Below are 26,762 nucleotides of genomic sequence, written 5' to 3'. Positions count from 1 at the left end.
CCGTGGGGTAAGGTGGGCAGGGGTTTTCGCACTACGGCTGCGGTTGAACTACCGTCTGTGGTAGAAATTTCAGGACGATGGCGCGTTTGATACGAAATCTGGCGCAATGTTTGTTTGCTTCTGAATTTGTATTGTTGTTGCTGTGAATTCTTGAAGTGGGAGTGCTTCAATAACAATTTGTGGATTATTTGAGTTTCTTTGTATAAACATAGAATAGTATTATGAAACATTGTGTGGAAACTGCAAATACTGATATGATCAATTACTGAGTTTGGGAATTAATCCACATTTTGTAGAGATTTGTCTGGCAAATTGAAATGGTGTAAGTTGTAACAAACCTCAAGCCTATCATGATCTGAAGCTGTTGTAACAAATCAAAATTGCTTTGATGTTACATAGTACCTTGTTGGAAAGACTGAAGCATGGTTCAAGATGATGTGTAAAAATTCAAGATTTGTGCGAAAGCTTGTGACTGAAGAACGAAAACAGTTCTATATGATGGCTCAATCAAACGTGGATATGGACGACAAAAGTAGAGTTTCAACATTCCAGCATGTGAGAATAACTTCAGAAAGTCATAGTTCTTGTAGCATTGCACTCTTCTTATGTACAGTTATAGGTTTTGTCAGGGTATTTCAAATTCATTGTGTCAGTTGAGATACAGATGGATTGCGGACAAATTTTAGAATCATTGCATGATAGCTAGGTAGGTACTTGTTCGGTAAAAAGGTATGTGATGAATGCCATGAGAAGGTGTTTTATGATTTAATATATGGTCGTTGTTGTACCTAAAAATGCAAGCTTACTAGCAACTAGTTTCTGAATCAAATCAAAAGTATTTGCCATGAATGTAAATATGTACCTGCAAAGTATGTCAATAAATTTGTGTGATGTTGACCAGAGAGCTTTATCATCTGGGCATTTATGTCGCTTCTTACATTAGGTGTCAAGCATAGTAATTACGGATGAACTTTGTGCCAATATCTTCACTGCACAATGTATGTAGCATGTCTACAACCCTCACTGATCCTGCTATAGCTATAGGCATCTGGCACCAGCAAGGCCAAGGGCATGAACTTCACAGTTGCACAACCTTTTGTCATGTACCACCAGTCACTTTTTTTACTTAAGGTGCACATAGCAGTGGACACAACAATGTGCAGAGGGCCTACACAAAAACAGCATGATTAGTGTGCACTATGCACAGCATTGTACCATGATTATTTGAATATTTTGATCACTCAAAGTCAACAGTCAACAGTCAGGAGATATGCCCACTTGTTTGTGGTTGTCGGGTGAACCGAAAAATAAATAAATAATAAAATAATTATTGAATATCACATTTATTTTACATCACTTGTCAAACAAGAGCATGATGACACACATTTTGACAAGCAATCATGGTAGTATTTCAATAAGTTGGACAGTCACCTCCCTGGGCGTCATTTTTCCAGGAAGGTACCTCTGCAGGTGTTGTTGTAGGCTAGGTTGAATTGGGTTAAGTTAGGCGAAGTAAGGTGGTTAGGACCAGGTCAGGTCAGACCGTAAGGCCTGGTCAGGTTGATTTTAATCTTTCATTCTAATTTGACATAGATACCTATTACCTATGTTTTTTCTCCAGCCTGAATTTCATTAGGTAATGAGTTAATTTTGCTTTGTTTTTATCTGTGCTTGTGTTTTTGTCCCTTATATTTTGCCCCATAGGCAAGGGTGGAGCTTTTCCAGGGAAGGTGGTGGAGCATGATTGGAGGCGCTCAACCAGACGGCATAGGAGGGCACGGTTTCTGAACGCGCACTGATGCCTGATTCAAGCAGTAATCTTGATTCAAGCCATGCTGTCTTCATGCGGGGCGGAGCGCTACTTAAAAGTCCCTAAAAGACCGGGAAGTGATGCCGATAGAACCTTCAATCATTCTGGGCTAACGATTATGACTTGGAAAAAGTCGCGATTCCAATTCAATCGAAAATCTGTGGGCTCTTGTTCAGCAGGAGGTGTATGAAGAGCCACCCGCCATAAGCACTGCTCAACCGCAGGCACAGGTTTAGACGGCGTTGGTCCACATCAAAGCCAGTGTGCTGGAGAATCCATTGGCTGAAATGCTCCAGAACATTCGCCACTGTTTTTATGAAAGGTGGCTACAAGCTCAGTTAAAAGAAAAAGTACCAGATTGTTTTGCTTTTTAATTACAGCGGGAAGAAAGGTGTCCGGATAATTTCGTTACACCCCCTGTAATGTTCAAATGGTTGCTAAATTCGAAATCAGCTCTAAAACTAGCCTAGAAACATGTAAAACTCGAAAAAGTGAACCGAGGTCATCAAAGGTCATTGAGGTGACCTGACCTTCAGGTGACCTTGACACCCACCCTAATGCATGGGACCAGCATCATATCACATGTTTCAACGCTGGAAACCACGTGAAGACTGCAACCGCGCGGCTAATGCGAGCCGACATACGCCGAATCGCGATTCGGGCCAAATATGGTCTCGAGAAATAGGTCACAGGTCAAAGGTCATTTGGGTCAGAGTCATGAAATTTTCAGGGTAGGTGTAAAATTGATAAAATCGGGGGTGTTGAAAGTTTCGTCGCGATCGGACGGTTTTTACGCGAGTTACTCACGAAAAACCGATAAAGCGCACCCAAAAAGGCAGAAATATGCACATGCGATATCCTATACTGCGAAAAAAGGTGCATCATTTTTTAACGTCGCCGACAAATTCTAATTACCCTAAGCTCAGGCAGATGTATGGTAGAAAATCCCCCAAGTGAAATATACTACGGCGGAAATAAAATACCCTACGGCGGAGCTCGGTTGCAATTTGTAAATACGCTTGAACTGTATGTTTAACGATTTATTTCTGTTTTGTTAACGTATTTCACCCTTTAACGGTGCACCATTAGCCTACATCGACGAAACTGAACGCTCCACACGTCCCAGGTTCTAGTTTGGGAGAGAGGGGGGGGGGGGCTCGAGCTAACGCCCCGCTCCCTGGGCCTGGTCTCCCTCCGCTTCCCTTATATGACTTGTTAGACGTTATCTTCAGCTGCCTTCTGATCTCTTACGATAACTAATTGGCAAAACTTGCACATGAAAAGCTGTACGTCTTCGTGATATCTGTCTCGCTCCCGGTTTAGTCTATGGCGGATTGGCGACCGTTTATAAAGCACGACTGCACTATTTCGGACCGACTGCCGTCTGCCGTGATCATTTATTTGGCTAGTAACCATCCGAATGTATTATCGCATTTTGTCCTAGGTACGAGTCAACACTGGTCGTTTGATGGCACAGCACCAAACAGCAAAAGGGACACCGTCGTCGGGCAATAATACTCGCTGAACACTCGTGGGCGCTTGTGTCGTGGGTGATGCGGGAATAGTGCTGTATGAATGCGATCCATGACGGTACACGTCAACAAACAGGTCCATTAGGCCGTCACATGAGGTTCCGTCTGCCCTGAAGTTTGACTTGCAGGATGCAGAAGTTGTCGAATATCGCACATGCTGAATGCTCGATATTATGCGAATTGTGACGAGTGACGACCGTATTCGTCTTTCAACCCAAGAATACCCTAGCCCAGGACACTTTCACTTTTACAATGTTACATTTACATCTAATTTTTACAAATACTATTGGTATTGCAAGAATAGCATTTCACCGAGAGTATTGGCATCGCCCTTCGGCCTTCACCAGTAAAGTCGCCAGAGCGGGACCTCAGGTCTCGTTATAATACCCGCGTCAGCGTGTCGCCCGTTATAACGCTCGCGTGTCACTCATTCCCTGGTCGGTGCGCGGCCGGCGGTGGTCTCTTTGGCGGCCCCTGGGACACAGCGCCAGCCGCCCAGCTGTGTCCCTGTCTGTAGCCCTGTCCTGTGTCCGCTCCCCTCTGTATACCGTCCGTCGGCGTCGGCTCCTGAGGTCATTACCGGGCGCGCTGACAGCTCGTCCGAGCGGCCCGTGGGAGCCGCCACAGTCGGGTGCCGCCGACCCGGGCGGCCGCGTGTGACGGTGACTTCTCCGGTTAGAACAGGGGCAGGGCAGCGCGGACCGCACGTGAGCCGGAGCGGCGGCACCGAGCAGTGGTCGGCCTGGAGAGATCGGCTGGGGCAGCGAGACAGAAAGAGCTGTCGGCATTTACGTTGCTATTCAGATTTTTAAGGTTTGCCCCGTTTCTGTCGAAATGGGTTGAATATGGCAAAAAAAAATTGGAGTTATTGCCAAAGTTTGTCAAAAATGTCTAATGGCTCTATAAGGCAGCCACAGATTAAAATTTCATCTCATAGGTATAGTTAGACCACACCGGAGACCCTCCACCGTGTCAGGTCAGGTCGGCTGGCACGGGTCGGGGGATAGCATGGGCGCTCTGTCGGCGGCTCGCCGGGTGGTGCGTGTCACCCCTCTCTCCCGGGGCATCCGTCTGGTCATCTTCGCCGGCTGCCTCACCGCCTTTCTAGTGCTCGTAAGTACGGAGACACTATGAGGTACAACGAGGAGCCACTTGAAATCAACCCGCCTCTCCCCGAGTCGTTCTGCCGTCTTGACGAGATAAAAAGCTCTGTAAGGCTAGACATATGTATGTTCGGGCAGTAATGTTGGGACTTGGGCATCTCTAGTTTTGAACGTCCTTGTCCGCACTGACGAGTTAACTTTTCTGCATTGGTAATTAGATGTTCGTTCGTCACTTCGCCTTATGGCAGGTACAATCGTTTATTATCTGCTACGTCTGATGAAGGCATGTCTCTCACTTTTCACCAGGCACATAAATTTTTGTTTTAAATGGTTAGGAATTTGTGTGTTATCCATGACAGATATATAAAAAACGACAATTTATTCAAATACACTATAAAAATACAGAGCTTTCGGTAACAAAGCTGCGATCACTGTGATTATATGCTGTGTATATGTTACAGACCGTATGAAAACCCAGTCCGTTTGCAAACGGCCTGGCCCAGTCAGGCCGTTTGAAAACGGCCTGAAAAAGCCGGCCGTTTGCAAACCGCCTGAAATATCAGGCCGTATGAAAACGGCCTAGGCAGTTTGAAACGGCCTAGACAGTTTGAAAACGGCCTAGTCAGTTTTCAAACGGTCTGGCGAAGTACAACAACCTCTGAAGATTGAACTTAATGGATCCAGGTTGGTCGATGATCAGGTTGCATCCATGTGAATGCTTGCGCATTCCATGCCGAACCGAATGACTCGTCTACATACGTCGAACATTTTCTTACTGTGCTGATGCTCGGCCCGGCCGTTTTTCAACAATATTACTAATTATACAAGTTCACGGTCCGCCTGTGTACGGCCATCCAGTTGATGGAGCCTGGTGAAGCCACTACTGATGAGTGGTGAGGTCTGGTGAAGCGTATCACTACAAGACTCATTGATTATTTTGCGGCATAAAACGCCGAAGCGCGCAATGGACATCAGAGTTCACATCAGTGGCGCGGGAACCGGGGGGGGGGGGAGGGGGAGGCTAGCGGGGGCTGAGCCCCTCCAACTTTTCGGCTGGGGGGGGCCTCGTAATGTATTTGAGCCCCCCCCCCCAGCTGGAGGAATCGAAATCGGAAATCTACCAACATAATTTCATAGATTCATACATAGGCGCGGGAACCGAGGGAGGGGGCAGTGGGGGAAGCTTGCTCCCACAGCTCTGGGGCCGTGGGGGCGGTGCCCCACAACTCTTCATGAGGTCAGGAACCGTTGGGGCAGCTTGTCCTCCCCAAATTAGGGGTTGTGGGTCACAAAGGAAGAAAGCATGTAAGTGAAAAATCCACCTCTTTCACTGGCTCGGCAACTCATTTGGCAGATTAAAACCTTTATTCCAGGTTGCCAAAACGGTAGTTTCTTCACTCAGTTGAGACAGACTACCTGACTTTTTTTGCAAATATTTTCGTTTCTTTTTGTTGGAAAGGCCAAGGTCTGAAAAATAAGTGGCCTAAAACCGGTGGGAAAACTAGATTTGGGGGTACCCTAGGTTGATCTCTATTATGGTTCAGCGCCCCCCCCCCCCCCCCGTCTGGAAGAAGTTCCCGCGCCACTGGTTCACATTAGAGTCCTCACCGCGCCCGGCCGACCGCCGGCGGCTGGCCGGTGGCGTACGCAGGCAACACTTGACCATTATTGCGGTGGAAGGCGAATTTTTGAAGTCCGGGGGAAGCCCGGGTCGACCGGGCGCTATACGGGCCGGGTCTCAGTTCTGCTAATGTCTTCCTGACCAGGCCTGCATTCGTCATCCGGAAAATCAGGGAGAATTTTCCGGAACTAGCGAGAATCATCGGGGATCACGAACGGTATCGCGATAACGAGACATGCTGAAGATAGGCGCTCAACAATAATTTTCCGACGGAGAATATCCGAGTGACAACATTTTTCCGGATGCCGAATGCACCTCAGGATTTCATGGTGCCATGTAATGTCATGAAACGGTCGTGCTTCAACAAACTCAACATTGTCTAGCTGTAACTTCATGCAGACCAGATCGTTTTCAAAATGCCTATAGACCGTTTGCAAACGGCCTGCACTGAGAGAAAAAATTACTCTAGGCTCTCGGAATTCTCTGAAACTCCCGCCTAATAACTCTTCGCAACTCCCTCAAATGTCGGTAAGCCTAGCGTAGCGAAGAGTATTTCCGAGAGTTTCCCGGATATGAGTTGCCAATTCGGCTGCGTCCGGGGAGTGTATCGTAGAGTTTACCGAGTGTAACGCGCGGAGTGCATCAGCTGGCCTCTCTCGTGCGATGCCTGTTTACTCTCCTCATTTCCAGCTGGAAGCTTAATCGAGTTTATTCAAGGGAGAGTTTTGAAGAGTTTTGGAGAAAAGTAATGTTCTTGAAGCTTCGGCGCGCGCTAGCTGGCCGAGCGTCAGTCCAGCTGCCGGCGCAGCGCAGTGTGCACGTTGCTGCTTGTATTCCAGTAGGTACTATTGTGCAATTTATTTGAATTTCTACATTGCTTTGGTAGTGAATTGGTGAAATAAGTGTGTGCCCGTGGCAGTGGCGGAAGATTAAAACTGTTTGTACATCAAGAGGTTGGTAATAGGTACCTAACAGAACATTGGATGAATCAACTGGCAACTGGTGTGAGTAACTGAGGACTGACCAATGACAGCGATGGACCGAGTGATTACCGTATAATACCGAGCAGTGGTATTGGTGAAAATGGGTGTGTAGAATGGTGTGGTTGAAATTAGCTAGGCCAACCGCTCCAGGAGCTGAAGGAAGGGTGTTCTCTGCGCTGGTGAGTGGTGAGTCGTGCTGACGGCCAGGTTTTAAGAAGTTAATTACTGTTTTTATTTTAATGTCACGGATATGTAACTACTTCGTTCCATAGTCCATCGGACGAAATAATTGGTATCGTAAAATAAGCGGTGTTCTTAATGCAGGAATCCAACTTCTGCATTGTGCTGTGTATTTTAGGTTTACCCGGCTTTTGGGTTTCTTTTTTCTGTACTGGAATCATACCATTGCTCGATGATTATTCGCTGAGTTTCGTCGAAGGGATGCCTTAGCCTCACATGTTTTGATAAAGAGTGAGAGTTTGCTGTGCACAGCAACAGCTGGTTCTTTATCACATTATAGATAAGAGGCGCAACTGGTCAGTTAGATGAATTATTGTTCACGTTTTGTGACGAAGATACACGTGTAAGATTGAACTTCACAAATGAAAATGTCAATAAATGGTTTGTTCTATTCGCATCAGTTTCGAGAGAGGCAGAGTAATGAGGGTTTACGAGGGGTGTAATGGGCAGTTACGTGGGAGAGAAATGGGGAGTTCACGGGAGAGTTCCGTGAGAGAGTAATGGGGAGTTCACGCGAGAGTTCAGTGGGAGAGTAATGAGGAGTTAACGGGAGTTACGTGGGGGGAGTAATGTGGAGTAATGAAGAGTTCTAGGGGGAGTAGTAGAGGGGAGTAGAGATGGGTCGAGAGAGTTATGAAGAGTAATGGAGGAGAGTGATGAAGAGTTCCAGTGATAGTTATGAGGGAGAGTAAAGGGGAGTAGCTGCCTGGAGTTTTAGGGAGTCGTTTTTGGTAACTCTCGATAACTCTCCTAAAGGGAGTCAAAATTTCTCTCAGTGTGGTGTCTGGAAAGTTGTCATACGGCCTAGACGGTTTGCAAACGGCCTGACATTTCAGGCGGTTTGCATACAGCCTGGAATTTCAGCCCGTATTCAAACGGCCTGACTTTTTAGTCCGTTTGCATACTGACTGGGCTGTCCAGGCCGTTTGCAAACGGCCTGACTCGGGCCAGGCCGTTTGCAAACGGACTGAGTTTTCATACGGCCTGTAACATATACACAGTAATCAAGGTATTTATTACCAATGCCGAAAGCTATGTATCTTCATCCCGCACCGTAGACAGTGTTTATAATTGCTTCGTGTGCAAGGAGAGAAAAGTATCAGATGTCGCGTAACTGATTTGTTAAACGTCTAGACGATTAACAAACTGTTAAGCGTCTAGTAGATATTTCGGCTAGTCTGAAACATGTTGTATTTTCTACCTATATAAAATGTGTTTTTTACCTTTAAGCGCCCGAAAGATATCGGCGGTACAGGATAAAATTATTAAACCGCTCGTAGTTAGAAAAATATTTTAAACGTCTCGCCTATGGGCTCAACGTTTAAAAGAATTGTTTGTTCTACCTACTCATCGTTTAATATACCTATTTTATCAGATGTCGTGTAACTGCTTTGGTAAACGTCTAGACGATTAACAAACTGTTAAACGTCTAGTAGACATTTCGTCTAGTCTAAAATATGGCGTATTTTTTTATATAAAATGTATTTTTCCCTTTCAGCGCCCAAAAGACATCGGCGGTACGGGATAAAATTATTAAACCGCTTGTAAGTAGAAGCATCTTTTAAACGTCTCACCTATCGGCTCTACGTTTAAAAGATTTTTTTCTACCTACTCGCGGTTTAATGTATATCATTGTGTATTTGAATGTATTGTCGTTTTTTATATAAAAAGGTCAGTTATTTATTGTAGTTTAAGATTCATAGTTCATGTGGGTATTTTAAATGCGCGCCGATGGACAAAATATGATGTTGCCGTCTGCGATATTTAAACGTATTTGGGTATATGGCATTGTCACTTTGTAGAAGATCCGTATAAGCAATCATAATTATAATGAAGCATGCACGCAGAGGTAATTTATGATTTAAGCCTACCGTGTATGAGACATGATGTACCGCAATTGAAGGCAGCCGACTCGAATAAAGCAGTGAAATCCATGATTTCATGGACTAATTTTTGAATAATTTGGGATAATTTAAGTTTTGTTCCTTAACATTTCGTGCGAGTGCTCATGTAAGAAACGTATACCTTATCATATTATCTTCATTTTTATTTTAATCGCATATTTTGTTATTATTTTTTATAATTTGTATATTTTTATTTCTTATAGACATCCATAATCTGTTACAGAGCAGTATAAGCCTGACCAAGTTTATCCGACAAGACACGGTGAAGTCGTTTGAAGTGGACGAGTCTGCACCACAAGAATTTGCCGTAACAATCTGTAGAATTCAGGAGGACATCTTCAGAGATGACGTCTACCTGCGAATCACAGGCAGGTGTGTTTTCAATGTAGGTACATAAATGTCATCAAGGCCCAATAAATTGGTTTGCAGATATTGTGCTGCTGTTGCATTGTACCGATGCTTCACACTTATCAATACGATAATAGATATGTAAACAACAATATTAATTAAATACTTACCAATGGTCGATTTAATGGACGGGCGAAATCAAAAACAGTCGATGAAGGCCGAAAGATTTTCCAGCTTGCTAGTGGCTCACAAGTAGGTACTAAGAACTTACATTGCGGTATGAAGGTAATTACTAACTGCATGCACATATCACCTTCAAATTATATATACCTAGATATAGAACTCTAATTGAAAGCTAATGCTTCATGCAATCCATTTCATTTCATTTTTGTGGATACTACAAAATCATGCGAGTGACTGCAGTGCTTCGAATCACCTTCGAATCACCTGCACCACCTGCACCTGCAATCACCTGCAGTGCTTCGAACTTCGAATCACGTGCGTATACCGGGTGGCCCAGAAAAAACGTTCCCAACTTTTAATCAATATTTCTCAGAAAGTGATAAAGATACAACATTGAAACTTCGAATAGTGAATGCGGCACACATTTTCAGTAAATGGTGTGATTTTCATGGTGTTCGGTAAATTACTTTTTAAACGGTTCGTGTTTCAAGCATGCCATGTAAAAATTACTTTTTTGCTCCGATGTTTACTAAAAAATGTGAGTGAACGGGGCACTTTCACCCCGCGGCACCGCGGCCTAGAGCCATGACTTCTACTGGCAGCTAGGCTCATTGATGGTTCGGGTCTCAGGATGACACATTCCCTCAGGCAACCACGATGGCTCTGTGCCAGCGGCATCGGAAGAAGTTTCCAGTTTTCTAACCATCTTGTGGCTCAAATGCTTTCCTGGTTGACATTCCTGGGAAAAGGTAGCCTTTCAACCAGTTTTTTTTGTCATCTGCTGGCAATGTTGTTTTTCATAAGCTATTCTGTGGTCTTCTGGCTCAGGAACCAGTCTGCTTTAGTTTGTTTTCCTTATCCGGTCGATTTACTGTTTGATCTACTGAAAGGAGGGTAATCAGCAGTAATCCATGCACCGTGCCACTCCTGCTCGAAACATGATTTGGTGTTGAAACGAATGGCATCCATGAGCACCATTTTGGCTCAGTATTTGAATATGTGGCACATAAGTGAGACAAAAATAATTAAAATTAGAACATACATGTTGGCTTCATTCACGTGCTCTATTTTTTATTCTTTTTTTTATAACATGGGACGTCTAACCCAATCATCACTATCGTTTGACATCGGCAAAAAAAGCAAAAACGTCTTGCTTAATTCAACTCAACATTGCCAGCTTGAAAATGATGGTATTGTGTTATAATTTGGCATACCAATGCGCAAAGAAATGACGCAAACTTGATGAAAATTTTGGCTCGTTATTTGTACTCGTATTTGATATATAGGCCTCCAAAGTTCGGAACGTTTTTTCTGGGCCACCCGGTATATCAACTTTGTTGGACAATGGACATATGGCTCATACAAAACACTTCCTATATACCTACTTTGTTGGACATGGATCTCACTTGCAAAATAATAAAAAAGACGTTTCTTTTTATAGTGGACGACGCGAAAAACAAAACCAAACATTCCTATCCCTGTTTGTTATTCAACAACAAACATGTTAATGGGATCCGAGTCGAGCAAATACTAACAAGAGTTTCCTTCGTTTACCAAATAAACACGTAGTTGGACGCTTCAGTGTTGCCAGGAGCGCAGATTTCTTATAGCTCGTTGTATACCAATAGTTTCTGTCTTCTGAAACTAAACATAGCTTTTAATTTCCTTAGCGCCATGAAAAGTCACGGATAAATCGATGTAAATGAAAATAATTACTTATTCACAGGAGCTGTGTGCCATATTTATATCCCTCAGTCTGTTCGTCTTCGCTTGGAAAAGGGTTTCACCCGCTAAGGCACATAGCTGAGCAGCACACTTGCACGCCATTCGCTCGTTGACCACGCGTTGATAAATCGGCCCTGCTGCACGGCGAGTGTGTCATGGCTGTTAAACGAGTCACGCTTCACACCAGAACACTAAACACTGAACAGTGCCTTTGTGTTCGTACCGCTTCGTCGGCTTGTCACCCTAATAAATGCCTAAATGAGACGACTTTTGCTTATCGTTATGACAAATGCAATCTCATCAGGCGATGAGGTACGACGCGTCGACACATCCAGTGGACCCTTCTGAACGTCGCCCGGCAAACGGCCCCCTGCAGTCGACTGCCTTTCGCTGAAGTCGGGGTCCGTTGTGACGCCACTGTTGCTTGCGACGCTCCGTCACGCCGGCCCGACGTATACGAATGGCCGTCCCATGCCGTATTCAGCTATTGTGTGAACGGCGAATCCGGGCCGCGGCGGTGCCCGTGCCGGCACAGTGCCATAAATGTTACGAAAGGAAATGTTTCAGTACAATGCCGACGTAACTGGCGTTATGCTTGTGGTTACTTATTGTTCTGCAGCCTTGTGGGGACTCTAGTTATATATGAGTAAACGTTACTATATAGAGACCATTATTAGAAACGTTATAAGAGACCGGTGTTAATGCCAGAACGGGGCATTCCACGTCAAATCAAACACCGAAATCCGTCATCCCCTTCGATTTTTCTGAAAATTTGTAGGCAGACTGGGCATGGTTCAAAACTGAGTTACGTATAATATTTTCGAAATTTGATTAAGTATCGCTGAGATATAGGTCATGGAATATAGCCAAAAATGTCACACATCAATTTTTTAAATGTCTATAACTCTGGTTCCTTTTCTGCTATCAAAATGATATTAACAGGGTCTTGTAGGCAATTGATAAGGCTTTGATCTTTAATTATAAAATTAAATTGAAGTGACCTTGAAATGCATTTGACCTTGAATTAAAACAGAAAAATTTAAATAGCAAAAAAACACGTCACCTTCGATTCGGGTAATTTTTACATATTATGTCCGTCACAATGTTCCTAACCATCAGTGAAAAAATTGGAGTGGGCCATTCATAACTCTCGCGGCAAACGCCGTTTTCATGCATCAACATCACGCAACCGCGCGTGACCTTGAAAGACAGAGTCAAGACATGCTTGCTTGTGAACACTTTCTGAAATGAATGATTGCTGATTAGTGATATCCCAAACTCTGCGAGAATGGAAATACATAGTCATCGTAGTCAAGCATTCAAGTTCCATAGTAAAAGTGTCTCAGGCAAACGGTATTTTGCGGTGAATTTTGAGCCGTGTGGAAATGCATCATGAAGCCAAAAATTCAACGAAAACATTATCACGCAACGATATCTTCACGTCTTTTTATCTTCACTATACGAAAGAATATACATTTTTGAGTATGTAGGGTGAAGTCGTATAAGAGTACGCACTTAGTGGATTTCTTGCTCTCATTTGTTTAATATTTGAAGGAAAGAAATCGCAAATAGGGAATATTAAAGCTCATTGAATTAGCCATCAACCCATGGGGCAACGATCCTTCAGCGTATATGGAAGTGGTCTAAAACTGATATTTTCTGAACCGTTGCACTTGCGTACTCTTACCATATGGGGTGTGTAAGAGCACGCACGCCAGGCGGGTGGAGTACGCAAGCATATGAACACACACCTATGCAGCTTGTTCTCTGTCCAAATGCTTAACTTCAAACTCAGAAGGCATTTAAGTTAATTCTAGTATCCAAAAAGAAAAACATAAAATAAATCTTTCAAGTCTATAAATCAGGAAATAATCATGTCGTGTGTTTCTTAAAAAATGCACAATCAAAAGGGAGAATAACTCGTATTTGGAAGAATTTCGGGTACGCATCTGCATCACAGTGCTCCATTGATGATATACCTACAAAACAAACGTCATTGAGCGATAGATTAATAATTCTATATTTCTGTATATTACCAATACCAATACCAATACCAATTTTTATTCAGGCAAATCCACTCATAGTGGCTATTCCTTGCCATCAGTCAAGTTGTGAAATGCAGTGATATAAAAAGACATTCACACTTTCCACATGCACATAAACTAAAACGGGCATAATAAAAAGGGAAAAACTAAAATAAGACAATAATGACGACGACAGCAAGTAACTAGTAGTAAAACACGCATTCCTATGTTTCCCTCGTGCTAATAACTCGCTTGAGAGCGTGATTAAAATTGGCGACTGTCATCGTGCGCATTTCCACTGGGAGGGCATTGTACAGCATCGGTGCACGGTACAAGAACCGGCGCCTCCCAGTCTCCGTCCGTACACGTGGCAGACGCAGGTCATCATCATGTCGAGTGCTCCGTTCTCGTGCCTCACGGTTTGTTTGGATTCGATTTAATGTATAATTCTGCGTACTCTTACCCTCCTGAACAGTGCGTCCTCTTACCGTACATGCAATTCGCGCACAAAACAACCCCGAAACGTTGTGCAAAACTTCGCAAACAGAATATTGCACTGCACAGTATTTCCCCAGATAACCTCACAAGTTTCCGACAACAATCACGGAAATGTACCTTATCTCAACTGCCAAGTATCAAAATTATTGTACCTTACCATAATAATATCATAACGCTCGAAAATAATATTCATCGCCTTAAACTCAACAGCGTCGCCGCTCAACGCCCACGTTCCGTTGGTAACATGCACGCACTGGCGGCTTCATGTCACTTCATGAACTCGACAAACCCGCGTTGCTAAGCAACCGAAACAGCTGATGCGTACTCTTATCGCCCGCGTACTCTTACCCGCCCTTACCCTATGGGGAATTTCGTGTTAATCCAATAATAAATATGGCAGTTAGAGACCTGCTAAGAGTAACATGTCGCCGGCTGAGGCGGGATCGGCCGACGCGGGAAACGCAGCAATCACAATTTTGTGTTTACACGTTCATATTTCGATTGTTTACCAACCGATTTTCACAATTCTTACACCATAAGATTGCCTGTACATTTCTTAGTCTTCTCACAAAATTTGACGCGAATCGAACGTAATCAGCGGTAAGGAGCGCGATGTAAAGACGGAACCGTTCCGTTCCGTCCCGGCACAGTCTACAATCAGGCGGCGGCTAGCGGTCGGCGCCGGCTGCCGAGTCGCCGCGTCGCCGCGGCGACAGGATGTTCACTTTACACCGCTATTACTAGACCAGTTGTGAACCGATTTTCTTCTTGCTTGCACGATGAGATGTGAAATTCAATTTTGGACAGGTAGCTATAATTAATTTCGCATTAATAATTACTATGAGATATTGGCGAAAAACAGGAGGTGTAGTGGCCGACGGCCGCCCTCCGCCCGGTTACGGCCGAGCCATGTGGTGGCCACGTGCGTCCGGTGGTCCCGCTCGAGGCGAGGCCCGGCTCGGGTCACGTGAGGGCCCGCTGTCGTGATTGGCCGCCGCCGGCGTGTGCCGCGAGGGAGGAACGAGGTGACCTGGGGCCGGTGCTCGCTGCGCCGGCCCACTCTCTGTCTGTGACTCGTGCGGTGAGGACGGTAAAGAACAAATACAGCGTCCTACTAAGTGCATCTTTGTGTGGTGGGCGGTGACATAAGTGGCGGAAGACGGTGCAAGCAGTGCTAATCGTGGCTGCTCCTGATACCTGTCTTTATGTCCTGGGGCCCACTACTTTCTCTCTCCTTTTCTCATTGAGGGTGTGGAGGGAGGCGGCTGCGGTGTCTCGCCATCGAGTCATCGAAGCTGACCGCGAGTGACGTGTCTCGCCATCGGGATACAACACTCGTGGCCTCCTCGTTCCTGGGGCGGCCAGTCGGTTTCGGTCAATCTCGCCATCGAGATCCCGGAGCATCTCAGATCCGTCTGACCACAGCAGCCTCGCCATCGAGGGGCTGTGGTCACTCGGCGGCTACCGCATTCCTTCCCATCCTCTACCAAAATCCACTTTCTCCTCACCCTGCACCACAGCCAGTCAGTCAAATCAAGTGTCGCTGTACGCAACTACAGACCAGAGGACGGCGTGGCGACATTTTCTGGTCCTCCGCGGGCCGGATCTCAACCGGAGATCCCATCGCAACTGCTGAATGGATGCAGAATACAGTTGTGAAACTCAAGCAGTCGATCCTACAATGGCTGAAGCTCAGCGTGCCGCCAAGGATCAGGAGCTTGCTGACCTGCGCCGACTGCGTGGATGCAAGAGGGCTGCTACGACAAGGGCCAGCAAAGCAGTAGAAGTAGAGATAACAAGACATGCTAATCGTGACCGCATCCATCAGGTCAGCGCAAGACTAGAAGAAGCATTTGCCGATTTGCGAAAGACTCATCAGACATATGAAAGCAAGCTGGGAGACGAAGAGACTGAAGAAGCTCAAGCATATGCCGATCATTTCGAAGAAGAAGAGCTAGCCATCCAGGGCAAGATTCAACAATATCTCCAAGAGCTGGACGAAGTTCGTTCATCAGCTACCACTTCCCACCGTGGGCCGAGTCGCGCCAAGTCACATACGTCAGCAGGGACGGCCGCTTCAGTCCGATCAAGAGTGGTCGCCGTAGAATTGGAGGATGCGGATCGCAAACTACAAGACGTCAGGGCCCAGGTAGAAGAAAGTCGCCGTAACATGATGGAGAGGCAAAGGGCGGAGAAACGCCAACGTGAAGCTCAGCTCGAAATGGAGAATCTCCGACAACAAGAAGAGTGGGAGCTTCAAGAGCGCGACAGTGCACTTCAGCTGAAGATAGCTGAAGAGACTCGAAATCGAGCAGCAAGAAAGGTCCGTCTCTATCGCGCTGCTGAAGATGACCTGAATTGGGATCGTCGTCATGACTTTGACGAAGCTGTCGCTGGGGTGGGAGAAGAAGCAAAGCCAACACGTGAAGGTGTCTGTAAGGGCACTGCGACATCCATGGGTAACTGCGGCATGCACTCTCAGCGTGATCAACAGAGGGACGAGCGGCAGGAAGGTCACGCCGCTGCCACACACCATTTGGCAAACGAAGACTGCGCTGTGAACGACGCCGTGCAGCCGACGACAGCCGATCAAGCTGCGACTGGGGCACCACTTGAGGCCTCAGCTGGAAGTGCAACCACAACCCTAGATCCCAGTACCTGGATGATTCCAGATGTTTCTCAAGAGCAAGCACGCTCGAGTCAGTCAACAGCGTTCTCCAAGAGTGTGCCGAGCCTCAGCCTCCACACCTATCGAGGGGATCCCGCTGACTGGCCTCGTTGGATCAGCCTCTTTAAAGTGCTGGTCCACAATCAGACATCGCTGACGAATGCAGAGCGGATGACTCATCTGCAGCAAGCAGTTGAGGGCCCTGCCCACCAAGCCATTGAAGGGCTTTTGTTTGATGGATCGCTGTACGAGCAAGCACTGAAGACGCTATATGAACGTTTCGGTCGGAAAGACGAAATCAGCCAGGCAAGTCTCAATCAGATGTTTTCTACCCCAGCACCAAGTGTGAATAGCTTGGCGTCAATGGAGAGGTTCAGCTCCGCCATCAGCAACACGGTTATGACTCTGCGAGCCCTGGGCTACTATCATGATCTGGGGGCAAGCGACACCCTCCGCAGAGTGATTGTCAAGCTCCCTGACGAGCTGACTTATCAGTGGGGCCAAGAAGTCTACAGGATGCGACCAAACCAGCCCAATCTGGAGATGTTTAGCGAGTGGCTGAAGATCCAGGTGAACGTGTTGAGCTACACCACTCGCCCGAGCCGTGACCCCGAAAAGAGGAAGACTGTGGTGACTCCGAAAGAGACCATGACGAGGCGGACGACATTGGCCACTTCCGCATCCTCACCGCGTGAGGAAAGCCATAGGCTCAGGCCTTGCGTCGTCTGCGAAGGGGAGCACAAACTGGAAAACTGTCCTGATTTTCAAGCCCAGGCGCTGGAGGAAAAGCTCGTGACTGTGAGACGGGAGCGACTGTGCTGGGCCTGTCTCAGGAAGGGGCACTTCGTCAGATCGTGTAGATCTGCCAAGCGCTGTGGCACAGATGGATGCAGGGCGACACATCACAAGTTTCTACATACGCCCAGAGGTGATTCAGGGGGCGGGGAGAGCAGCGGCAGAACAGAGAATCGCCTGAACAGAGAAGATCCGATCGTTGGTGCAGCCATGACGGAAGCCACAGACACGCTTCTACAACTGGTTCCTGTCAGAGTCCACGGCCCGAACGGTGACAAGGATGTTGTCGCTCTTCTGGATCCGGGGGCGCAAACGTCACTCTGCTGTGAGAAGGTGCTGCAAGAAATCGGTGTGAAGGGGGAGCGTGAAGAGCTCAGACTTCAGAACGTCGAAGGAAGCGGACAGAGACAGTCATCCATCCGTGTTCCGTTGACAGTCAGCCCTATTTCTGCCGATGCCAAAGAGGGCCACATCGTAATCCCGGAAGTTTGGTCTGTGCCAGGATTGAATGTTACTCCACCCAGCATCAGCCGACTACAGACCTCCAGCTGGAAGCATCTGCAGGGTCTCGACTTTCCTCAGTACAGTGGTGCACGTGTCGAGCTGCTGCTCGGGGCCAACATACTGGAAGCTGTCCTGCAACGGGAGATCAGAGTGGGAGGTACCAGCCAACCGGTCGCAGTGAGGACAGATTTCGGTTGGACCCTGACTGGATCTGTATCGGCACTGGTACCCTGTAGTACGCGACACGTCATGTTTGTACGCAAACAGTCAACGGATGAAGAGAACCTGAGTGAGCTGGTTCAGGAGTGGTGGACCACTGAAGCCTTTGACACAAAGATCAACGTCAAGGACGCAAGATCTCAAGAAGATCTCCGTGCATTGGCTCTTCTGGATCAAGAGACCAAAAAGGTCGGGGAGAGATACGAAACCTGCTTGCTGTGGAGTGAGGAAAATCCGACGTTCCCCGACAACTCAAGACAGGCGTACTACCGGCTAACATCAACAGAGAGGAAACTGGAAAAGCATCCAGAACTGGCAGACAACGAAGAAGAACAAAAACAGGCGACGTCAGTGAATGTCATCGCCGCATCAACGCGACCAGAAGAACCGGACCCAGCGAAGTATTCATCGTGGATCAAGTACAAGCGAGTTGTCGGCTGGATCAAGCGTTTTGTGCACAACCTGAAGGCGTTCTTGCCCGGCCAACAACCTCCATTATCAGGTCCACTATCACGCTCTGAGATGGTGGAGGCCGAAGTCTGGATCATCAGACAAGAGCAGCTCACGACGCACGGGGAAGAACTCCGATGTCTGGAACAGCGACGGCCGATCCAGACTTCCAGTCCTCTGCATTCGCTGACACCGATCTGCGACAGCAATGGCCTGGTCCGTGTTGGAGGACGCATCGGGAAGGCATCTATTCCCGAGGAGTCCCGACATCCGATCATCCTGCCGAGGAAAAGCGAGCTCGCCAGGCTCATCATCATGCAAGAGCATGTCCGTCATGGTCATGCGGGGACGGAACACACGCTGAATGAAGTACGGCAGAAGTTCTGGATTCCCCAAGGACGCGCAGAGGTGAAGAAGCAGCTCCGCAGTTGCCTCTATTGTCATCGACGCAGAGCTGCTCCGGCGCCACCAAGGATGGCTGACCTTCCCGCTCAGAGACTTGAAGCCGATCATCCGTTCAAGAACGTGGGTGTGGACTACTTTGGACCACTGCGAGTAAAGCGGTTCCGAAGAACTGAGAAGCGATACGGACTGCTGCTAACGTGCTTGGCGACCCGCGCTGTTCATCTGGAGGTGACACATTCGCTGGAAGTGGACAGCTGCATCATGGCCCTCAGACGCTTCTTCTCTCGCAGATCCCAGCCAGCGGTTATTTTCTCGGACCGCGGTACCAGCTTTATCGGCAGCAACCGTGAACTACGCGAAGAGCTGAAGGTGCTGCTAGCGCAGATGCCTGAGCGCCTGAGCGCCTTCGAGATTGACTGGAGGTTCAATCCACCAACGGCCAGCCACATGGGTGGTGTTTGGGAAAGGATGGTGAGGTCGGTCAAGACGTGCCTGCAGGCAGTCGTCGGATCTCAGCTGCTGACCGATGAAGTTCTCCTGACTGTGTTCGCGGGGGTCGAACACATGATAAACAGCCGCCCACTTACCTATGTGAGCTCCGATCCATCTGATCCCGAAGCATTGTCTCCTAACCACTTCCTGCTTGGTCGTGCTTCCCCACACCTGGCACCAGTCCTGACAAGAGACAACGACATGTGCAGCCGTCGGAGGTGGAGACAGTCGCAAGCTGTGGCTAAACACGTTTGGAAAAGGTGGACTCGAGAATACATACCGACTTTGACACAGCGGAGCAAGTGGCGCCAGGAAAGAAGAAGCCTTCAAGTGGGGGACCTGGTCCTCATGGCTGAGTCCGATCTGCCCAGAGGAGCATGGCCTCTGGCCAGGATCGTTCAGGTCTTCCCGGGTAAGGACGGAAGAGTCCGGTCAGCCGCGCTACGGACCTCCTGCGGAAAGACGTACACCAGACCAGCAGCAAAGATCTGCTTCCTGGAGGAAGAGTGCCGTTGATCGCGGGAGCTGGGCTGCCTGGTGGCTGAGGATCATTCGCGAGGCGCGCTGTGCGGTGAGCAATCGTACAGTGTTTGATATGTGAGGTGAATGTTTGAGCCATCGCTAAAGCAAGTTAGCTGGCAGCGGTATTTATATGTCTTGTATGTTTGTAACAACGACTTTGGTAACTGTGAAGACACATTTATGTTCTAAAGGTCGCGAACGTGAGAATGTATAATGTCTATATGTAGCATTGGCGCGTCGGCTGAGCATTGTGTAGTGTTGCTGCGAGGCGCAACACGGTGGGGGAGTATGTAGTGGCCGACGGCCGCCCTCCGCCCGGTTACGGCCGAGCCATGTGGTGGCCACGTGCGTCCGGTGGTCCCGCTCGAGGCGAGGCCCGGCTCGGGTCACGTGAGGGCCCGCTGTCGTGATTGGCCGCCGCCGGCGTGTGCCGCGAGGGAGGAACGAGGTGACCTGGGGCCGGTGCTCGCTGCGCCGGCCCACTCTCTGTCTGTGACTCGTGCGGTGAGGACGGTAAAGAACAAATACAGCGTCCTACTAAGTGCATCTTTGTGTGGTGGGCGGTGACATAAGTGGCGGAAGACGGTGCAAGCAGTGCTAATCGTGGCTGCTCCTGATACCTGTCTTTATGTCCTGGGCCCACTACTTTCTCTCTCCTTTTCTCATTGAGGGTGTGGAGGGAGGCGGCTGCGGTGTCTCGCCATCGAGTCATCGAAGCTGACCGCGAGTGACGTGTCTCGCCATCGGGATACAACACTCGTGGCCTCCTCGTTCCTGGGGCGGCCAGTCGGTTTCGGTCAATCTCGCCATCGAGATCCCGGAGCATCTCAGATCCGTCTGACCACAGCAGCCTCGCCATCGAGGGGCTGTGGTCACTCGGCGGCTACCGCATTCCTTCCCATCCTCTACCAAAATCCACTTTCTCCTCACCCTGCACCACAGCCAGTCAGTCAAATCAAGTGTCGCTGTACGCAACTACAGACCAGAGGACGGCGTGGCGACAGGAGGGGTGGTGCGAAATTCACTCTTTCCCCTCCACTGCGCGTGCTAACATTCGTTTGCATATGTGCCATTTTCTTCAAAACTTATGAATGGCCCACTCTAATTTTTTCACAGGTTGTGAAGAATATAGTGGACAATAAAATATATGAAAATTAACCAAATCGAAGGTGACGTGTTTTTTGCTATTTCAATTTTTGTGCTTAATAACAGAGTTAAGCAAATTTCAAGGTCATATATTTAAGTAGGTGCAATTCTAAACAAATGCTTAAGAAATTACCTAAACAGTAAGGTTTATTTCATTCAAATCAAACAAGTACAACCAAAGTTATGGTCGTTCAAAAATATAAAGATGCAACATTTTGTAAAAATTCGATGCCCTATATTTAGAAGACCTGTGGTCAGAATGTGCAAAAAACATCAATGTAATGTTCGGGGCGACACAGGAACTCGCTCACAAATTTATAACGAAATCGCTGATGGTAAGGTGCAAAACAGCCGATTTTTGTTCGATTTGACGTGCAATGCCCCGAACGTAAAACGTTTATCCGTTATAGATCCCTATTGGATGTTTAGAGGCAAACATGCATTATGATAAGCTGGAAGGATGTGACTGAGGCCACTGTAGCACCGGTTATGCCGGCCCAGGCCCAGCCAGCCCCGTTCCGTTGGCGACCACTGACGGCGCCCGGCGCCCCGCCGTCGCGTTGCTTCGCTCGGGCCGAACAGCATTCGGTGTCGTGCGGTGCAGTCTACCAGTACAGGGTGTAGTGCGGTACAGCCTACGCACTCAGTGGATCGCCGCCCGCTCTTCGCAAAGCGCGACAGTGATATCAATCCCTATCAACTCTGCATGGTCAGGATGTAGGGATGTGCATTGTGCAATCACTGGCATTGGCCTAAGCACTGTCTTATCGTTGCACACTTGATATCACTTGGTTCCGAAACTATATAAAAATCTCTGATTTAACTTCCAGGTCGCGTCCGAAGGCGCTGGTCAACCCGACTGAGGCGCTGACGGCCGACTTTCCCTGGGGCTCTGTGGACCTGGAGGAGGCCGTGTGGAACATGACTCGCAGCTGGGGCGACATCGTGATGAGCTGCGCCGACTTCTATAATGGCGGCTGCAGTGAGTAGTCGCTAAACGACTCAGCTATTCAGTCGATAGAAAACATCGGCACTGGTCCTGTGGTCCGTGCCTACTGTTTCTCGCTGCAAATGAATAAAGTGTTGATATTGATAGATTATCATTAACCGATGACCGTCTTGCTCCTTGGTGACCATCTTCCACTCCCCGCAGACAGTTCGGCGGTGACGAGTGACCTGTACCAGAACGGCGGTACAGGCTCTCTCTCACACATCCCTTCACCCTCGTACGATCCCCCCTTCTTCAGACCATTCGGCAGTGACGAGTGACCTGTACCAGTACGGCGGCCAGTGTCACACGGTGCGCTACAGCGACGCGCTGGCCGAGGGTGTTCAGCGCGGCATCTGGTTGGTGCTGAACCACCCCAACTGCACCAGCTGCGGCCGGCACCACTGGAACGTCTATGTGCACTCGGCCAATGACCACTACATGGGTACGCCCCGCCGGTGGGGTAATTATGTGGTACTTTTAACATGGAGTTCATCAGTTAGAAGGGCTACAAATTGTCACACGCTGGCTTTCCCCGACGCCAATCTAGTGAAAAATGTTAAATGGATTGTGCCTACCACATATTTGATCTTTATGACTATCAAGGAGCACAGTGTATGCAAGACAAATGCTTAAAAGCATGCTGGACTTATTACCAATTCGTTTATTTGTCGATGCTCTTTCCGATGGATTTGTCATCGCTCCAAAGGGCGATCCTGTGACCGTTTTCATAGACCACTGCGCTGTTTACAAACATGCTGAACTATTCATTAACGCTACCATCAGTGTCAATACTGACGGACGAAGGCGGACACAAGTACGATAATAGCTGGAAAAGTTTGTGTGTCGCCGTCTAGCGGCTCACTAAATGCCGGTCACGATAATGACGTAGTTCTACGCCGTCCTCGACAGAGAGTCGTGAACTGTGTCCCGTGTCGTTCATGTTGACGTCACTGCGAGACTCGCGTGTTGAGCCGTGTGCCACGTGCTCCGCTGGCCGCAGACTGGGAGCACGTGTGGGCGCCGCCACGCGCCCAGCTGGAGACCGGGAAGGAGCAGAACCTCAAGGTGACCAGGATGCTGGACATCGCCCTGCCGAGCGACACCAACCCCTGCAACACGGACTCGGCCTACTCGCGGCCCAATGTGAGTCGCGGGGCCGACCATCGGTAATGCAACGTACACGGTAAAGAATAGACAGTCTCACGGCAATACAAACTAATCATCGTTATTCGTAAACTTTGTCATTTGTTACACCTCGGCCAACACCGTAACATGGTCCTGCTGTCCTTTGTATCTGGTCTCACACCATACCGTGCTCGTATATGCCCCCAATCTGAGCCCCACCGCCCACCCCCGGCAGTGTATCCGTCAGTGCCTGTTCTCGGAGCTAGCCGCGCTCGGGCCCGGCTGCCGCCTGCCCTGGATGCCCGTGAAGCTGCCCGTCTGTGACACCGCCCGCGACTACCAGCTGCTGCTCAACTATACCCGCATGTTCTCCCGCACGCACATCGTCTGGGACCAGAACTCCGAGCAGCTGAGGGCCAACGAGTATTACGCCGCGCTGAAGAGGCAAGTGGGATGGGGGTGACCGAGCACTACCGACGTCTCGTGTCACCGACGTAAGGGATACCTGATACAGCTCATTAGGTATTTCGGCATATCTGGCATCGGAGTTGCGAACATGAAGACGCGACACGCAAATTTACTTATATGCCAATATTATATTATGTGTTATTTACGAGCTAAATAAGGCTTACTTTAATTTGTACGTTCTGATTTACTTGTCGTATTATGCCAGTATGTCTATCAATGGGATTTAATTGTATCAACAGTCAACACAATACTTGCACGTAAAGAATACAATGCGTAGGTGACGGCCGGGGACCCGTGATTCTCTAACAAGTCGTCTGTCTCATTATACCGCGGTACCTACCTCACAGTGCGCCCGTTCTGCAGGATCGCCGCAAGGTGCAAGGTGCGCTGCGGCCCGCAGTGTTACCAGGAGACCATTACGCTGGCCCTGTCCGACCGGCTCAACCACAAGAAGAACGAGACCTGGGTGGCGCTCAGCATCGCCGAGGGTCTGTACGTCTCAAGAACGACGCTAGCCTACGACATGCAGCAGGTGAAGACAGCTGCAGAGGGGTGATGGTGGTTTTACAAGGACAAAGAGCAATCGGAAGAGGAGATTTTATCCTCGTATGGTCATGACTCATGGAGAACGGTTATTTGCCGAGTTCCGGTACCTACCTACACATCAAATCTATATGCCCGTTAAATTTAATAAAAACTCTTGTTTAAAATGTGTAAAAGATAAAATGCGTAGATATGGCACTACAAAAAAGTTTAAAGTTTTAAATGTAAATGCTAATTTAATGTTAAGTTAGCTTATTTAGCTATATTTTCATCTCGAATGTTTCAATAAAATGTATCCGCTTCCTTCCCCGGACATCGTTACAGATGGTCTCGGATATCGGTGGTAACCTGGGGCTGCTGCTGGGCGCCTCCGCGTTCACCCTGTACGAGTTTATCGAGAGCTGCGTGCGCCGCTGCTGGCGCCGCTCTCAGCGCAGGGAGACCGGGGTGGCCGAGGCCGACCTGCGCGAGGTGAAGAGCGCCGACGGCGGCGGCGGGCTCGGCTCGCAGACGCGGCTCGCCACCGTCGGCCTCGGCACGATGAAGCCACCCGCCGGTCCCGGAGACGCGGCCACCACGCATATATCGATCTAAGCTAGAGGGTGCCTCGTTCATCACTGTGTGATGACGGTGTGATCAACAACGATATCGGCGCCGATAATTTAACTATTTTGTGTCGGTCATCAATTGGTCATGAGTGTTAGTTGATAGTTGCAAACGTACCTGTCATCTTTGAGCATGAATGCTAAACGGAATCATGTCTGTAGTCGTTTGCCATTGATAGAAGCACCGCAATAATACGCGTGACCTTGTTGTTAACGAATGCGTGAGGTCCCCGTTTTTAGTTTGGCACCTTGCGCAACGCAGTAAATCCTGTTTTGTAGACGTACACGTAATTATCGTCTTTCCTTATCGTCGGTTAATCGTATTGGCTTCACTTGATCTGCTTTAGCAGTAGGTAATCGTAGGTATTATCTTTTAAATCACCGTTCTCCGTAGGAATTTTCAGTCTTGTCGATTATCGAACAAATCATTGCCCGTGTGTTTATCTCAAATGGTTTATCATTCAGGTATAATGAAATTACGCATCAGTTATCCCCGTGCTGCACTGCGTACATTCATCACATTATATGTGTTCATTACAAAATAATACCTAATACCGATGTCTTCGCAATCGCGGCTATTGGCTGTATGCGTCGCCCGCCTCCTTTTTCCTGCGTCGGTAAATGTCGCGTTGATTGGCTGTAGACCAGAGTCCAGTGAGTCAATAGTCATTAACTGCGCCTTACAAAGGACACCAGAGGGGGGGGGATGTTCAGGGAGGAGGCGGTGCAGACTGTTGACCCATTGGTATATAAGCCCTTTAACTTTTTATAGGATACCTACGTCCTCATTGAGTTAAGGCCGTGAGTCCAGTGCCGTTTCCAATCAGAGACATCAGTTTTATGTATGATACATATGTAAATCTGTAAGCACTTAGCACATACCCGACTCCAAACGAGAAAACACACCAGGGCAGAACGGAACACGCGGCAACTGCAAGGACAGTCACAGCGGTCGCAACGGAACATAACGGAACACACGACAGGGACGGTCACGGAACATGACGGAACACACGGTAGGGATAGTCACCAGGGATAGTCACAGCAGAACGCATAGGTATAGGGAAGGTCACACTAATTATAACGGTGCACCCATCAGGAACTCACATAGTCACAATGGAACACACGGTGGTACGGTTATACTACGGCCATAGCGGAACATGACGGAACGGTCATAACGAAACACACGGACGGGACGGTCACAACGGAACGCATAGTAGGACCAATGGCGCATTGGTGGGTGTGCTGAGGCATATAGGCACATTCCTATGTCGCGACTATCTGCATGCGGCTGCACTTTCACAAAGGCACCGTTGCTCGAAATCGCTTCTTGCTGGGCGCAAGTGCATGGGAAACCTCGTTGATATTTATGGACAATTTCAATTCGGTACCACTAGTTACTCGATCCACTTATGAGTGTAGCAATAAGCTCTGGAGCTCGAAACAATTGCTTTGATGGAGTCGTGAAACAATATCGTAACGACAGCTAGTTAACCAGTATTACGAGACGGCAACACTGTTTAGAAGCGCGCAACTCATTCGGAAATTAATATCGATTCAATTTAATATGTTTTGCTGGTGCTTGCTGATTTCGTTTTTAGGAGTCAGTCGTCCTGGAAATGGTAAATCATTTAATGAAAAATAATGAAAAGCACGGAGTTCCATCATCCATGGTATTTTGCAACAAGACCGAGTTCGTCTGCTGTTGGGTAGGTATACTCATTTATAGATATAATTAGGCAATGATTACCATGCAACCATTGCCGAACGTCAGGGGGTATTTCAAGAGCAAATATGCAAGCATTTAACTTAATTTTTGCGTGACTTGATGCCCTCTGATGTGACCTTTACCGTCCTTATG

The 26,762-nt window shown here is 48.0% G+C and overlaps 1 protein-coding gene across 2 annotated transcripts; it reads left to right on the top strand.

Moving 5' to 3' along the window:
* Positions 1 to 4,001: 4,001 nt before the first annotated feature.
* LOC122381662 lies at positions 4,002 to 25,471 on the top strand. Of its 2 annotated transcripts, XM_043366090.1 has the most exons (8): positions 4,002 to 4,455; positions 9,417 to 9,565; positions 22,003 to 22,154; positions 22,420 to 22,605; positions 23,164 to 23,306; positions 23,524 to 23,732; positions 24,120 to 24,288; positions 24,624 to 25,471. In XM_043366090.1, exons 1-8 carry the CDS (start codon positions 4,351 to 4,353, stop codon positions 24,891 to 24,893), a joined length of 1,383 nt encoding a protein of 460 aa, XP_043222025.1. In that variant the 5' UTR covers positions 4,002 to 4,350; the 3' UTR covers positions 24,894 to 25,471. The 2 variants fall into 2 exon arrangements, with proteins under 2 accessions (XP_043222025.1, XP_043222035.1); XM_043366100.1 differs by lacking the exons at positions 4,002 to 4,455; positions 9,417 to 9,565 and adding an exon at positions 10,082 to 10,262.
* Positions 25,472 to 26,762: the final 1,291 nt, after the last annotated feature.

Source organism: Amphibalanus amphitrite, unplaced genomic scaffold (genome assembly GCF_019059575.1).
Source record: "Amphibalanus amphitrite isolate SeventyFive unplaced genomic scaffold, NRLGWU_Aamphi_draft 000011F_arrow, whole genome shotgun sequence".
In the NCBI taxonomy this organism is placed as follows: Eukaryota; Metazoa; Arthropoda; class Thecostraca; order Balanomorpha; family Balanidae; genus Amphibalanus; species Amphibalanus amphitrite.
Note: the sequence above shows the minus strand (reverse complement) of the source record. Positions and strands in the feature narration are given on the sequence as shown.